This window comes from Augochlora pura, chromosome 7 (assembly GCF_028453695.1).
Source record: "Augochlora pura isolate Apur16 chromosome 7, APUR_v2.2.1, whole genome shotgun sequence".
Classification (NCBI taxonomy): domain Eukaryota; kingdom Metazoa; phylum Arthropoda; class Insecta; order Hymenoptera; family Halictidae; genus Augochlora; species Augochlora pura.
In genome coordinates, this window is record NC_135778.1 from 31,927,015 (window position 1) to 31,944,635 (window position 17,621).

Sequence of the window (17,621 nt, forward strand, 5' to 3'; positions counted from 1 at the left end):
CTATTTACCTAGACTTATTTTAAAGAATAATGCATCTAGTTTCGACATAGCGCAATTATTTTTATATAAATAATTAAAATCGCAGTTGTATCAAGTCACTGTACTTTCAATGGCAACCAAGATTAGATCACTGAATCCTGGACTGAAAATTCTCGATGTTCAATCTGTTGCCATTTTGTCTAACAATGTCAGATTGCAGTCCACTTACAATAAATGCACTTGAAAGACTGAATCTTGTTCTTTGTAAAATGTACTCTGTCTCGCAACGTGTTATTATTAGTACATTCGCAGACTTTGAAGCTCCATATGAAATTTGTTTTCCCGTTTCTCACCGAATTGGTAACATAGTAGTAATGTTACTGTCACTATTGACAATCATATTTACCACGTACCTATAAACGTACCTGAAAATATGTTATCGACGCACGGCCTGTCGAGGTCAGACTGATTGACAGTCTGCCCATGAGTCCATAGTAATTCAAGTCTCGTTCACGAGTAAGTGTCATATTACTGTTATTGTTTTTATACATTATTTATCAGAGTTCTTCTGATTCCGACTGTTTTTCTATGCTTTCAGAAATTACGTGATTATTACATTATCGAGATATTTGTAATTGCATTCTGTAGCTTAAAATCGCGTAGCTAGAGTTCGTTGACAAAATTTGCGAATATTGTTCAATTGCAGCTGCAATTGTTATCTTTTTTATTAATCGAAAAACTCGTACTATTTTAAGTTTATTAATTATGATATTAAAAAACGTTCTGCAACTATAATTCCTTTTACAATTGTGGATAAAATGGATATACATGAAAAATTTCTATGTATAGTTTAAACATTTATACATAAATTAATATAGTATGTGCTATAGTTATTGTTTTATTAATCCATAAATTTTGAGAATCAACTTGATATTTTTATTTACAAAAATTACTGTATATTGTTGAAACATAAAAAAACACATGGACGAAGTTTCGGAATGATACATTGGACACTTTTTATTGAATGATCAATAATTGGCTCCGATTATCACCGTGGCAACAAGAGGATCTGAAATAAAGATCTTCCGACACCTGATGGAGACAATAAGCAATTAGTAATTAATTCGTGTGTAGAACTAGATGGACTTGGCATACACATAGACAGCATACGGAAGAAGGAAGAGAGAAGGGTCGCGTACTCGGAAGGCCTAGCTACTTTAGATCGTCGTTCCGACTGATCGGAATAATAATCAGCCGTGCATTATGAAGGCAAACCTAACGATACATTAGGACGTTATTATGCAAGTCGTCGCGAGAATACTCTTACACCTCATCAACAATTTCCTGCTTCTCGAGTACTATCGATCAATTCAAAATTAATTGTCAGCAAACCTGTCGATCTTTATTACCTACGGATTGCATTTATTTCGATGAAATAACGCATCTGTTGCATAAAGTTATCAACAAAATCAAGGAACTTTACGTATAGTTAACAGTTGAGTAATAATTATGATGCAACATTGATTTATTCAGACCATACGACAAATAAAGAAGGTAATAAAAATTTAATAACAGGAACAAATGTTTGTGAAATGAAACAAGAAATCATGAGAAAGTAAAATTAATATTTTGTATATCTCTTTGAAACCTTGCTGGTACATTCAGTTATTGTTGGAGAATATGCAGTAATTTGTTATTACTTTAATTATTAATTCAATTCAAAATTACAGTTGAACTATTTAAGTATTAATTTTTACAACAGTTTTGATTTTATAAGACGCTTGATGAATAAAAAATAAATATTGCGTAAACTATTTTGAAACTTTTTAGATTTATTCAACCATGTTTGGATAGTATACAGTAATTGATTTAAATAAAGATATTCAGTTAACTCAAAGTCACAATGAAAGATGTACATAACTATACAAATTCTTTGGCATGATGAAAATCATTAATTATTAAATAATTAACAACTGCATCTATTATTTTGAAGCTTTGTAGATTTATTCAACTATGTTTGAATAGTGTACAATAATAATTGTTATAGTAAAATTCGGTAATTAATTTATACTTGTTAATTTAAAGAATATGCGCGTATAGTAATTTTAACAAGCAAAAGTATGCACTCCATAGAAAACTATACCACTAATTCAAATATTTTCAGTTAACAAAATTTGATATTGTTTGTTGTCGGTAAATTTAGCGAATTTTATTTTTGACATCGTTCCATCGGACTACGTTTCTAGAAATCTTCGACTTGTTACACTGTCGCGATGTTCGCGGCTGCCAAATGTTTGTTGTATCTAAGCTTTGTTATCAATCCTCGAACGTCACGCCAGATACCGCGGAAGGAATTTATTTGATTTTTGAACGAACGTATGCGAAACGCCACGTTCCACGTGCGGGAGATTCTTCAAAGATCGTCATACCATGTTATCTACCACCTCGTACCGTTTTCTCGCCATTCAATCACTACGAAAGTCGTTTTCCTCATTTTCGCATGCGAAACACAATATGAGCCACGACTGACCCGGACATCGGTCGAATTGAACCACCTAACAAGCCGCGCGACAGCGAGTCAAGAAAACACTCGCTATACTAAATTTTAACTCTGTATCTCAACCAAAGGGAAATTTATGGGGCAGATTAAAGAAATCGGTTTTTTGATTAATTTTAGTATCTAATCGTGTGTGAAAATTTTGAAAAAATTTGGCAAATGGCAAATACATAATACCCCCTATTACATGCTCAGACATTTTTACCAATTTTTAAATTGCAAATTATGGCGGTAAGAAATTATTTGATTACGATGTGAAGGCATTAAGAAGATCTAAAAATATTTCTGTGCTATTTCTAGTTTGTTAAAATTACAAAAGAAGAGATGTATTAATATTTGTTTGTATAAATATATTTTTTGTTCGTCGCAATTAATGCAGAAAATGTTCAGTTTGCGTAAAGATAATTTAGTGATTGGTGTGCGAAATTTCGTAATGTTTGCTGTTGGCTGTGAGAAAACAAAAAGTATTCAATTTTTGCCGCGCGATTAAGCTTTATGGTCTCGAGTTATAGTCTCGTGATAAACGTGCTCCTTTAAATGGAGTAATTCCTCACGTGAAAGCAGTTTAGTGGGCGGTCACGAGATGCCACGTAGGTGCAGATGAAGTACTGCATAATTGAATCTAATGGCCCAATGACGAGTTGTCATATGATGACTTGCTCGAGTAAATTCACTGCGCCGCGCCATGAAGAATTCGACTCTCCCAATATTCTGCAATATAACTCTGAGAGTATTGCCGAATTGCTATTAACTTTTCAATTATATAAAATTAATTAAACAAAGCTCGGGAAATTCACCGAATTAGTAAACAATGTAGACAAATAACAGCGTTGGTATTAGTTTATTTATTAAATCGAATTAATTGAAAAATGTTTTAAAAATCGACTAAAAGTTAAAAATTAATGTAGATAAATAAAGAAATTGTTACTAATTCTCTACCTTTAACACGTTCCGTGCCGAACTGTATTTAGTCGACTTTTCATTCTGGTCAATCGACGCTTTAAAAATCGATATATTATTTTGATTTATTAAGTATTGTCAATGTGACTATGAAGCAGACTTATCATGGATCCATTCTTTTGATGGAAATTAATTCTTCGATTCTAAACTTGCCATAAAATATTTCTAATATAATTTATCTAAATATAATTTTATCCTCATATCTCAATCAATGGCGAAATTACGAGATGACGTCGTGAAGTTAGAATTTCGACTGTTTCAACCCTTCAATCGTAGACAAAAATTTCGGAAAACTTCTGGAACATTGGAAGTACAGAACTTTGTACTCTGGAATACATTTTGGTATTTTCAAAATAGATAAAAAATGAGAAAAACAAATTTTGTAATGAAGTCGTTCTCGATCCCGGCTTTCCGCAGCCATAATTTGGGGTGTTGTACACGTTCTAGATTTTTTCGAAATATGTTAATATGCGTTTAGATAGTAAAAATAGCGTGAAAACTAGATGTGCGTCTTTTGACCGGTTATCGAATGACCTATCGTAGGTTTAATTCGAACTCCGATGTCTGGGTGATTCGTGACCCGCATGATGCTTGACATATGAAAACAGGCGAACTACAAAGTCAAAAAAATTTCGATGCGCAATGTTTTTATCAGAAATGCATACAACCGGTTCGAGAAGCGACGATTATGCTCGATGAACACAAACCCGATTGCAAAACAGCGGCATTAGAGTTTTCGCGCTGGAAAAACAGTTCACTGATGACCGTTAACCTCAATGATTTCCGGGTTACTGACAACATTGTATACGTCACGGCACGTCTAGCTGCCGTGAGATAAGAACACGCGCTCAATCTTGATTCCTTTGTTTTCCGAAAGCACACAGGAACTCCATTTTGAGACTCAAAGTGATTAAAAATACGATTTTAACTAAAGCTACATTCTTCCTCTATTTATTTTCTTGGAATTGCTTGTAAGTCATTTACAAACGTTAACTTATTTACGGTTTTTAACGTTATTCACATTCGAAGTTACTGATTTTATTTTCATTTGTTCTATTTATTAAATAGAAAGATGAAGACATTTTTTAAAGATTTTTGTAAATATAATTTTAGCTAACCAACATTGTTTTATGATTATATTATAGTAATTATTCACTTACTGGAATTTCTTTATTTGTTATTTTTAATACCATGTACGTTTTAAGTCGTTTATTTTGTTAAATAAAGAGATGTTCACAATTATATTACGTATATACAATTTTTTAAAATGTTTTAACAACATAACATATAAAAAGTAAATACATAATTATATATTAAGTGTGATTCTATGTAATGTACATAATACTAATGTAAATTTGTTAAACTTTTATTTCTTTAATTTAAAAATTGAACTGTACTTCAAAGAGAGGACAAAGATATATGTATTACAGGAATAACAAAGTTAATTGAAACATCCTATTGATATGTTTTTAAAAAAATGGTGCATGCAATAATGGGGAAAAATGATTAATTTATTAATACAGTGCAATATTGCAGTAAAATGTCCAAAGAATATGTCTAATATCTTCGACTTCAGGTCATTATTAAATTATATTTCTAATTTTATATAAAATATAATTAAGTTGAATTACATTTTTTCATTGTAAATAAAATTCATTGATTTACATGAAAATTAATATTAAACGAAACTCGTTAAAGTAAATTATATTTTTCATTTCAAATGAGATTCCATTAAGTTAAATGCAATTCTTCGTTTTAAATAAAATTCATTAATTTAAATGAAAATATTTAATTTTAATTAATTAACAATTAACCATCGAATAAAGAGAAAATACTGATTTTTGAAAATGCAATGAAACTTTCTCTCGTCGGCATGCTCATTAACATTTTCAGATAATAAAACGACTGTACGCGATAAAAGTTTCCATCGCTAACGACAGAACGGCCGCATCATTGTTCGACAAGCATTAACGGATATCCCCGAGACACCTGTCTAATCTGAATAACATAAATTACATTCGGCGATTATGAAACTTAAGAAACATAAGCGAGGCCTCGCAAGGAAACAAGGGTCTCGATTGTGACTTTGACGTGCGGTTGATTAAGGAGATCAAGTGTATCTGTTTCTCCGATCACGCGAGCTGGACAAATAAGACAGTCTAATCAAGATTGCACCTTCCAGAAGTTCACCTATACCATCGAACGCCTCACGTTTTCGGAGTACCAAAAGCCGCTAGGTATTTCACAATGATCATAAAAATATTCCCTCAAACTTTCAGCAATTTTTATCGGAACACATGTTCGGCAAAACGAACTTATTTTATTTATTAAATAGAATCCTCGTAAAGTTATCTCTACAAATTTAATAACTGTAAATTAAACAGTTTGAAACGTGTAATTTTGACATAACCTTTTTCCTTTTGTTTTAGACCTAACCTTACCCAATCTAGACTAGACTAATACATAGAAAAATTAAATAAATTCAATTTGTATTCAAGATTCGTTATAAATCAAAATTATATGAAACCAATAACAAATAAATTTGTAAAAAAAATATGTGATGTGTTACAAAGTTACAAATGTAAAATTATAAAATTTCAAATACGCAAAAATTCGTATTGAAAAGAACTAAAGTTGTAATTATTTAAAAATCGAGAATAAGATTACAATGCAACTTGACACGGTGAAATTGACAAATGATGCATCGGAATTGCACGAGCAACGATAAAAGATAGGAATTATCAATGTACGTAGCCTCTGCGGGTGGTAACGCGGTAAAACGTCATTTTATCGGTGGCGCAGCATGTCGTCACACAAGCTGATAGAATTTTGGTAAACAATGCTGATTCCAGAATCTTTTAGACCCCGAGACGTTCGTTCTATTCTTCACGGAGAACGTTCACCTCTCGTTCCGACGTTATTTTTATCGATTCGCGTATTTTTCTCGAGCCGAACGCCTGAACAAGATTTACGGTGTTTCAGCAAATACTAATTTGCAAATCATGCAGACGAGTGTCACGGTTCAATGAGAGGAGCGATAATTGATGAACGCCTCGAACTGTTCGTATAAAATTTTAAACCGAGTTACTCATAGTATTTACGTTACGACGAATTTATATTGTACAATCTTAATTATTCTTAACTGATAAATTATAGCGTTATTACAAATTATTCTAAACACGTGTGTATCGATTAATCATTTTGTCGTTCTAAAATGTCATTTCTCTTTCTCGCTCTCAAAAGTCATTAATAAATTAAAATTGCAGCCATTTATTAAAGTTACGGCCTTAAATTGGGCATAGCCGATTAAGATGGTCAAAACCGCCCTTAGAGGTTTTTCAATGAGTCATTTACCGTTCGATAGCTGACCAATAAAAACTCATCTGTGCAAAATTTTAACCCTGTAACTTGTCCGTGAGTGTAGTTGCAGGGTAAATTAGATTTTGCGGTTTTCCGGCATTTTTCCACCTTTAGCGGCTTTCTAAAATTTTGAAAAAAATATGGCTTGTTTTGGACATCAAGCCGGATGTTATACAATTTTTTTAGATTTTTCAGTTGCAAGCTGTGATTATCAAAAATGAAAAACCCCCAAAAAATCGGAAAATTGAAGATTTCTCGAAAACTTAAATAGCCAAAACTTTTACATTAATTCCCTGACAAGGTACTATCACGGCTCGTGTACTCAATTTTTCTCAGACTTCTTGCTCGCCTGCAACATTGTCAAAAAAAAATGAAAACCCAATGTGTCGATGTTTTTTGCTGTCAGAATGAAGCTATTACATACTTCTCTAGTTTACCGCGAATGTGGATTAAGTAATTTTAAACGTTATTACATCGAAACAAACAATTTTTTAACCCTGAAAATGCGAATTAAGCGAGCAAAAAAATTGTAACGAGCAGGATATATACCAGAATGTTTCTCATCATTACAACTTGATCGGTTGGCGGAGTGATTATGGTGTACACAAAAGGTATAGGATTCGCAGACGACTTAATAATTTATAGCATTCATTCCAAAGCCACCATCGTCCAGTCAAACCTCCAGTCACTACTTGAAAAAATCCAAATTAATTGATACACCAACAATAGTAATACATGTCTTTCAAGAATTAATTAGATGTTCAATTTAGGTCAATTTTTTGTAGAAAATGTTAACTTAATAATGTTAACTTAACTGTGCGTACAATGCAAATCGTGATTATTCAGAAATAAAATCAAAATGAATTTTGCAGGTAGCTTTCATTTGCGAAAGTTTTATCTCGATGTTGAAACACGGGAAAGCAGTGCAACCACGAAGAATAGATAAAATTACGATAAAACTTTTCCGTGATCATCGAACAATGGTGAGCCCAATCTTTTGACGTAAACGCAATTTTTCACAATAAACAGTGAAAAAGTGAAAGACTCTGCAAGAAAATCTTGGCAAACTTTATTTGTAAGGAAAAGAACAAATACGTGATACAGTTAATTGTCAACAGTAATTTAAAAATCATGATAATATCGATCCAATTTCAAATAACAGGAACTTCAAATAATTATAAAGTAAAGTAACATGCTGTTTAAAATAATATTTCTAATAATCATAAAAGAAAATAACATGTAAAATATTTATAAAATAAACTAAAATGTTGTATAAAATAATATTTCGAATGAAATAACGCGTTGTTTAAAATATTGTTTCGAATAACCATGAGGTAAAATAATATTTCAAATAATTCCTAAAAAAAAAATAACATTTCAAATAATTATGAACTATACTAACATGTTGTATAAAAAAATATTTCGAATAATTATAAAATAGAATTATACTTCAAATAATCGTATAAAATAAGATAATATTTAAAAGCAAGTGTTATATATGTAAAATGATCACAGTCATGGAAGTAATTATGAAATAGAGTAATGGAACTACCTGCGCATATACTGCTTTCTCCTTTCGTAGACATTAGCATCGTTCGATAAATACTGCACTTTTTCATACTAATTCCGATAATGTAGAGGTTCTGCAGTATTCCAAGCGAAAAGAAAAAGATCAACTGCGAATGGTTTCTAAATTAATTCGACGGATAATTTGATACTGCGTAGAACGTTTTAATCGTGACGAAGTGGTAGGTCAACATCATTACTGAATGAACGTTTGTCACGGCTACAGTACGGTGTTATGTAGACATCGGAATGAACTTACGCTTTCAGTTGCTAATTAAAGACCATTGTTTCGACGTAATGCGATTAACGAATTCAAACAGACGCGCGGATCGATATTGCTTTCCGTAAATTTTTATTGACAATGTTGCTATTCTCGGAGCTAATTAAATTGTCGCGGGACTATGAGACTGCGACACATCATTCTTCCAACCACATGGCAAATTAGTTGTGCTTTTTGATGCACATTTTTCACAATTAGGTATCGTTTGTACATTACAGATGAATTATTAATCATAATTTTTAAAAGAGGTAAATAAATACTCTTTAGAAATCGATGATACGTAACAGAACAATTCTTACAATTGACAACTAATATTAAATAATAACTCTAGTGAATTCAATGTAGCCGACATTGCAATTTCATATTTAAAGATTACTAATAAGGGGAAATTTAATTTAATTCAAATTAAGTTAAAAATTATTAACGAATATTATAAAAATAATTCTACAAATTGTCTAGGGTGCGACCGCTTATTTTTTTAACTTGATTGCGAACAACAGTCAGAGAATTTTCAATTTCCTAGCTGCGTATTTAGATACTCGTTATTAAAAATAAATTGCTAACTAACACACCTAAGAGATATAATAAGAAGAATTTTGCAAATTGTTTGGTTAAACGATTTTCATAATTCTGGTACCACGACTGGAGGAGCATTTTGCAAATGTTTTCTGGCTTCGTAAAATTATTCTCAGAAGTGCTTCTTACATAATCTTTCATGACAATAAGTTAAACTTGAAAGTTACTTCGGGAAATTGTATATTATCTTGGAAATAATGACATTTCCGATAACTCGCGAACAGCAGCACAAGTAGTCGCACGAGTAGTCATACTAACGCCTGTTTCATCGATTTATCAAAGGTATTGCAGCTATTGCTCATATCGCGTCGAAGACAATAAATTCTAATAAATCAATAAACGCTATTTTTACTGTTTTCCATCTCTTTGCTTTTTATCTAATCTGATAGATAAAATTTCTATTAATTTATACAAAAAATGATGGTGTAGACCACCGTAAATCATGTTATTTGCATTGTATATCGTCTTTGAAAATATATAACGAATTTAGATATCACACGTTCGGATAATCGAGACTCCGGCATAACCGGTCGCTGCTGAATGATCTGAGAAAATGTTTCGAGTTGGTATTAACAAGAGTAAAACGATGTTTCATTCGATAATCGATCCAATAAAATTCATTGGAATATTACCTACGCGAGATTGCGACTAACGCGGAAGCGCCGCGCCGGTCACCGGTGACCGTCAACGCGTTGAGGACATAATTTGGCGTGAATGAAGAACACCGAAATTCAGGGTCGGCACATCCTCGATTTTCGCCTCGGTCGTTGAGCCTGACAATTACAATAGCGGGGACAGCTCGAGAGTGGAGCCAGGGGCCCCTCTGAATTGGAGAACACGATCGTGCATTATACATTATAAGTGCACGCGAATATAAGGCCTATCACGTTGCCAGACAGTCGAACACTGTTACTTCGTCGATGCAGAAACACTGTTTTTCATAGTTGTTGCAATCAAGACGGAGAAAATCGTTGCATAACAATTATTATCCTGATAGATATGTTTTTAGTTCTGAGCAATAGTAGTGTGCAAAAATCACTGAATAAAATGCTGACACGTAAATATATTAGCAGACTTAGATTTTGTTGTAATTGTTAATAAAAGGAGTACATTTTTCGTTCATTTTTGTATGTTACGATATTGTTGCACAATTTTTATTTCGGATGAAGACTCGTGGTATTCAAATGAGAAACGTGGTATAATAATAACACAGAAAATTTGTTTGCATCAATTTGAACTGTTATCCATGAGCAAATTTATTTCGGTTGCTTATAACAGTTATTAGCGAACGAAATTCAATTTTTAATTAATAATGACAGTGAAAAGAAATTGTATTTCGTTTACACGTCGCGATACACAATTTACGTTGTAACGTCCGTTTTGCTCGTTTTGCATAATTAAAATCTGAGAAAATTCAGAGATGTTGTACTCGGTAGCATGCGTTAACGTGAATTTTTTTAGAATTTGAAGATTCACGATTGATCTTTTAAAAATTTGTAAATGCAAGGTCGGTTGGAGTATTGCGTGCGACAATAAGTACTGTGTTATCGATACTTCTACTATACTATTGAAAGATGATATTATTGTGTGGAATGGCACTCTACTAGGATTGCAATTACAAGAGATTTTGACCTTATGCATGTGCAATGTTGTCATTTTGTCGCAGTGTTAGTCTCGTCTCCCATGCACGCACACTTTCTAGACGTGTGGATCGGTCTGCTTTCTAAATTTTTGTCCAACCATCGTCTCTCTCAATCGTCTCGTCCCTCAAACCCGTACATCGTGCAATTGCACCATCCGTTCCCACTATCGATAGCGACATAATCAGAAACAAACCTATATTTAGTCAATACAATTTTTCTAAGGATCATTCCTTAAATAAAGTATTAAATTGAGCCCTTAGAGTGAACTATATATAATAGAAGAAACGAATTTTATAATGCATATCTGTGCATTTCTTAAATATACCTAAAGTTTAATAAATTATAAAGTCAATTATTAATATTTAAATAACTATATAATTTATAATTTAAATATACATGTAAATATATAAGTATTAAAGTGTTATAACGTAACAATTTGATGCATTATTTTATATTGTATTAATTTTTTCATTTTGCTTAGGACTGGACTTCAAAAATTGTGTAATTATGACAAAAATCCAAAAATTTACGAATAATGAAAATTATTACTATGTTATTTGAAACTTTTCATTGCAACCAGACTGCAAATTTTATTGATTGTTGATTGTTAGACTATATCATTTTTCACAAAAATGAATGAATGAAAAAGATAAAACTATAAGAACAGAAAATACATCTGAGAGTATTGTTGCGATATTTTTAACTTTTGATAACTCAATTTTATACATTTACAACAAGAACGACAGAATATAATACAGACTAGCAAACATACAACATGAAGACACGTTACTTCCAACTCATAAAAATAATTAAAAGAAGTAATTTACTAAAAACTCCATGTGTCACAATGAGCTGCAAAGGTGTCTACATCTCCTAAAAAAGCAGCAGCATCACGAACCAGATCTTAGAGACAACACTCACGTCCTGGGTTTTAATGTTTCCCATCGCACCCACACCTCGATCTCGTACTGTCCAGCCAAAGCCCCGTGGTATAGGTGCTAGCGAGCGATCTCCGTTCCGGAAACTCGAAGCAATCCCTCTGGGATAGAAAAACTCGTGGAGCAAATGAGAAAAGACGAAAGTAGGAAAACACAGAAGTCTCGCCTTGCTCCGCAATTGCTCTCGAGACGAATGAGATGGATGAGCGTCATCGGAAGATAATACAGTGTTTGCAAATGTTACAGTAGCATATGTATTTACAATTGTTACAATAGAATAGTTGGAATTGATGGAGCATAACATTTTTAATTGGTACAGTATACATTCATAATTATGACTGTACTGTATTGAAAACTATTACATTACAATATTTACAATTGTTACAGTATATTGATTATAATGTTACGGTAGAATGTTTTCAATTTTTGTCGTACAATATACTTCGAATTATTACAAGACAATATTTACAATCGACACAACACAATATTCAAATAGTGACAGCACATTAGTTATTATTACCACTGGTAATAATAATTACCACTGGTGGTACACGCTTAAATGTCTATTTAACGCGTTAAAAAAAATATTTTATGCCAAGTTTAGAATCGAAGAATTAATTTTCACCAAAAGAATGGATCCATGATAAGTCTGCTTCATAGTCATATTGACAATACTAAATAAAAATAATATATCGATTTTTAAAGTGTTAATTGACCAGAATAAAAAGTCGACTAAATACAGCTAGGCACGGAACGTGTTAACTGTATAATTGTATCCATAACTATTAAAGTGGAATATTTATAACAAATGCAGCACTATATTCAAATTGCGGTAGTACATTACCTATGTACAATTGTCACGGTACAATATTCAAACAATGACAGCACATTATTTATAATCGCTACAGTATCTACAACTCCTGAAAACCGCAGCATCACGAACCAGATCTAAATGACAACACTCATGTCCCGGTTTTAATGTTTCCTATCGCACCCACACCTCGACATACCTGTTTAGTCCGGTCGTATCCCCGTCGAACAGGTGCACGCGAGCGATCTCCCTCCCGGAATTCTCGCAGCTATTCCCTCGGGAGAGAAAAACTCGCGGTGTAAATGAGAAAAGACGAAAGTAGGGAGACAGAACGGCCTCCCCTCTCTCCGGAATCGGTGCGACGGAGGGGGAGGGATGGGTGAACCACCGGCACCGAGAGAGGGAACGGGAGCATTCTCTGTTCAGTCAGTGCCGCGAGGTCCGTCGAAGGTGAAAAACCTCTTCCTCTCTCTCTACGATCGCGTTTCGCGGCGCGGCGCATTGGTCCGCAAGACTGCTTTCTACCGATCTCTCACCGATGAGAGATCGAAGTGGCTCAAAGTGCTCGTGACCGCGAGCCCGAACGCGACACTCTGTGTGCACGTCCAGGCGGTTCTCCTTTAGCTTTTACCTGCGACCGTCGACTTTTACCTGCAGCCGCGTAGATCCCACCGACCGTACAGAAAGAAATCATCGGACAGAGAGATTGTCGTTGGTTCTCCACCGGTTCTGTTTTTCGGGGAGCGCCTAATGTGTCCCAGTGAGGCGACCCGCTTCCTCAGCGACCGCGCACTGTAGGCAGCCGATATTATGTTGGAATTCTCCGTGCAGCATGCCGATGTCGGTACGTATGTTTCTACATATGTACGCGTGCTTGTATGTTGTGTGACGGGGCTACGTGGGTCGCGTACGGGAAAGAAAGTGCTTTCACGATTGTCGGGGCTTTTGTAACTCGCGGCGGAACCGTTTGCGCGCGCCACAGGTTTTCGTCGGCCATCGGTGGCGGGGGTGACGCAGGTTTTTCGAATGGATTTTGCAAAGTTTTTAGAACTTTGAGACACTGGGTCGAGCGACCGTACCGGTTCCGCAGGTTTTGTTTCACAATTGTTGCCATTCGGGGGAGACCGTTTCCTTGGAGACGATTGGGGACGAAATAGAGAAGAGCATGAATCAATTTTGGGACTAGTTTATGGTGGGAAAAGTTTGACGGGTGGGCGTTGTTTCGGAGGATGAAGGTAAAAGAAATATATTTTTTAAGAGGACGGATCCATTCGTTTCAGGTTATTCAGCTTGTTTCGAATCACCGACGCTGTGAGAATTTTGAACAATTTAATGGTTGAATGGAAATTTTTGAAAATCTTCTCGCATTTAATGGCGGTTCTGAGGTACACATCCAAAAATTTGCAACTCGAAACATTCGACTTTCATTGACATGCAACAATTTTTTATGAAACACTTTCTTTTGACCTTGTTTTAATCGGAGCTTGATAACAACTGTTCGAGGATTTGTAACACCTGAATGACTAATCTACTAAACTTTTTCCATACTTTTCAGATGCTTTAGACTATTAGTACAAACATTGTCAACGTGAACAATTCACTTTTTAATGAAATACCACAGTGTGCATAAAACTCTATTGACATTGTTTTATCTGATAACAACGTATCTATTTAGAAATTGTTAATACCTGAATGGAGTAATTATAAATTTGCAAAACTTTCCGAAAATATCAAGCTTAAAATACTTAAAATACTTTTCGTATAAAATAAAACAACTTTTGCAACACACCGTTCTTTCAATTTTGGTATGTCACTATATAAATTGATTTTGTCAAATCGAACTCAGTTAAATATTCCCTGAAAAAAAGAGAACGAATTAGATTTTCTCCATTTATAAATGAAAAACCAAGTCTATGAAATTCAAAACAGCAAAACTCAAATTATTTACTTAAAATTGTTTGAAGAGTTTAGAAATTGTTCAGCTTGTTGAAACGATTAAATAAACTAAATTACTATCTATATAGCTTCTATATATCTTGTAATTAGCGCAGACAATTTTTACTTTGCATAAAGATCCGCAGTTTAGTGATAATAAACCGTTCAGCACAGGCGAGGTGAGTTGGGGTCACATCAATCTGGCATTCGTTACGGTCGTGCGTTAACATGTCTCTTACAGTGTCTTCCGCATTAGTCAAGTTTGAAGTGAGATTATTATTGTTAATACGACACGCTTCTGGAAAAAGGATTAGGAATGATTTCGAAGCAGGACGTGTTTATGCGTGTGCATGTGTATGTGTGTGTGTGTTCTCGACAATCAGGAATGCGATCGTTTAAACGGAGTAACAGTGATTTAAAGGAAGTATGTTTGTAGACCGTTTTGAGTTCAATGAACACACGTTCATTTGGAAGGAATCTGATGCAGGTGTATCCTGATAAGTCTCGTTTAATTAGAAGAAAGTGCAAGATTTTTATTTTGTTTTAGCACAATGCTTATTACTGTTACAGTAGTATATTTGTAATTGCAACGGTAGAATGTTTGTAATTGATGCAGTACAATATTTGTAATTCATACTGTACAATATATTTAGAATTGTCGCGGTACAATATTTATAATTGTTGCAACAGAATATGTATCATTGATACGGCACAATATAATATTTATAATTGTTACAGTATTGTTACAATATTCATAATTGAAGTAATGTAGTATTTATAATTACTGAAGTACAATATATATAATTGTCACAGTAGAATATTTGCAATTGATACGGTATAATATATTGAGAATTGTTACAATATAATAACGAAGAAAGTTATTTCAAGAAAGTTTGAAATAACTTTATCTTAATTTTCCAATACAATACTAATCTATGCTAAAATTGCACCATTTTGTACACTGCTTAGATATCTTCCACGTGGTATTGTATAAAGTAAAATAATCACGCTGTTGTCTTTTAACATCGTGAAAGTAAAAATTTCAAGACACGTTTACAGCACTCAACACGCTCAATTAGATAACACGAAGACGTTGTAAACTTGTTTGTATATCAGTGATATAATTACGCAACAATCGAAAACCGTTTCGCATAAATTGGAGCGAGTTCGATATTGTTTTGCTGCAGTTCGTTGTTTACCATGTGAAAGATTTTCATGGATTCTCGTCTTAAATGGAAATTATTGAATCGCTTGAAATATTTATAGTATCATTTGAAAAATGTGCTGCTCCATTTTGAAGATTGTTTGAATCGATAAATGTTTCTTGTATCGGTAATAAAATTTCTTGTACTGATAAAAAATTTCTTGTACCGATAAAAGATTTCTTATTAAGATCGAAGATTTCTTGTATCGTTTGAAGAATTTCTCGAAATAAACCCCAAAGTAGGCGTAGAATTTAATTTTCACGATATGCACGGTTTCCTGCGTTTGCACTTATCACAAATGCATGGAATTCTGCAGTCTAGTTGCATATTGCATCTAGTTGCATACCTGACAACGAGGGGAAAAAAGGTTGTATTTATTTGGTTTGAATACTCTTTTTTGTGAATTTCTGATGGTAATAAAGAGAATTTTTAATGGACAGTAGCATTTGGAGAATTTTTAATAAAACATAGAATTTGGAGAATATTTAGTGGAAAATAGAATTTGAAAAATTTGAAGTGTAAAGTAGGATTTGCAGAACTTTTACTGAGAAATAGAATTTGCGAAATTTTGTTTGGAAAATAGAATATGGGATATTTTCAATGAAAAGTAGAATTTATGAAGTTTCTAGTGAGAAATAATAACATTTATTTGCTAAATAGATTATGCTTAACCTCTTAGGCACGACACGCCACTATAGTGGATTTCTTGAATGTTTCGCGCTTTGCTCAATTGTTTAATTAATTATTAAAGTAAACGATTAAAGTGAAAGGGTGTATGGACAATACACTAAGAAAATAATATATGTAATTAATATTATATATAGCTGTACAGAAAAAATATATATTAAGAAAAATGGAAATTTAGTTATGAAAAACTTTATCTGTGCAAAATCCAGCCGTAACTAAGAGATTAAATTAGTAGTATTAATAGTGATGCGATAAGATTCCATTGATATCTATTTCCGCTGCCCGTCGACTTTATTTCGACAAAAACAATTATCCAACATCGATTACTGATTTTAATGCCAACGAATGGGATATCACTATAATCGACAGTGAGTTTCTTAGACTTTGCTATCAGTTTTCCTCTTTCCTTAGGCGATTATGTAAATTAGGATCCAACGCGTTGGTTTCGTCGACCTTGGACCATGCTACCAAAATCAGTGGCCCAAAGAATTTCGAATGAACGTTGGTAACTGCGTTATTCGGAAATTATGACGTCAGCCATTGTGTTCAACTATCCGAGTGCTTTGAGCAACAGAATGTTGGCGAAACGACTTGGTTGTAATTAATGAACATAATTCAATTAATATAAGGAAATAGAGAAAAATTCACTTTCGTGGAAAAATTGATTCACTTCCTGTAAATAAAAAGAAATCTACGGTGTTGGGTAATGAATTTTTTGATAAACAAAAATAGCGTCTATTATAGACAATGCAAAAATAAAATAATTTTTAAGAGGAAAATTCTCAAATCCGACCTTCGCCAATTCGTATCTTTAAAAAATAATTGTATCAATAAAAATTATTGGACAATCAGTCTCTCGATCAAAATAATTGTTTGCTTCAGACTATACCTTCAAATAGGTAATAAAAAAGAAGCAACGAACCAAATTCGAGAAATAATTATAGAGCTAAAAATTCGCGAGCCAACCCTCGCCCACTCATGAATAAAAGTAGAAATCGGGAAGTTGTACGCCACTGTCTCGTAAACAGTTTCGTGATCATCGCTGTGATAACTTAACCCCTCCTCCCCTAGTATCGCATGCATTTTGCTACGGTAAACCAGTTTGTCAGTTATAACATTCGAAC

At 33.4% G+C, this 17,621-nt stretch overlaps 1 protein-coding gene across 5 annotated transcripts in view; it reads left to right on the plus strand.

Annotated features, from left to right (window-relative positions):
* The window catches only part of LOC144472246 (uncharacterized), a 101,999-nt gene that overhangs the window by 13,202 nt on the left and 71,176 nt on the right, over positions 1-17,621 (plus strand). For 2 of the 5 annotated variants that reach the window (XM_078185170.1, XM_078185171.1), the window contains exon 1: positions 13,108-13,514. The exons of the other annotated variants lie outside the window; for them this stretch is intronic. In XM_078185170.1, the coding sequence (XP_078041296.1) occupies positions 13,481-13,514 (34 nt within the window). In that variant the 5' untranslated portion in view covers positions 13,108-13,480. Of the gene's footprint in view, positions 1-13,107; positions 13,515-17,621 lie in introns of those variants that run through there. 5 annotated transcript variants of the gene reach the window in all.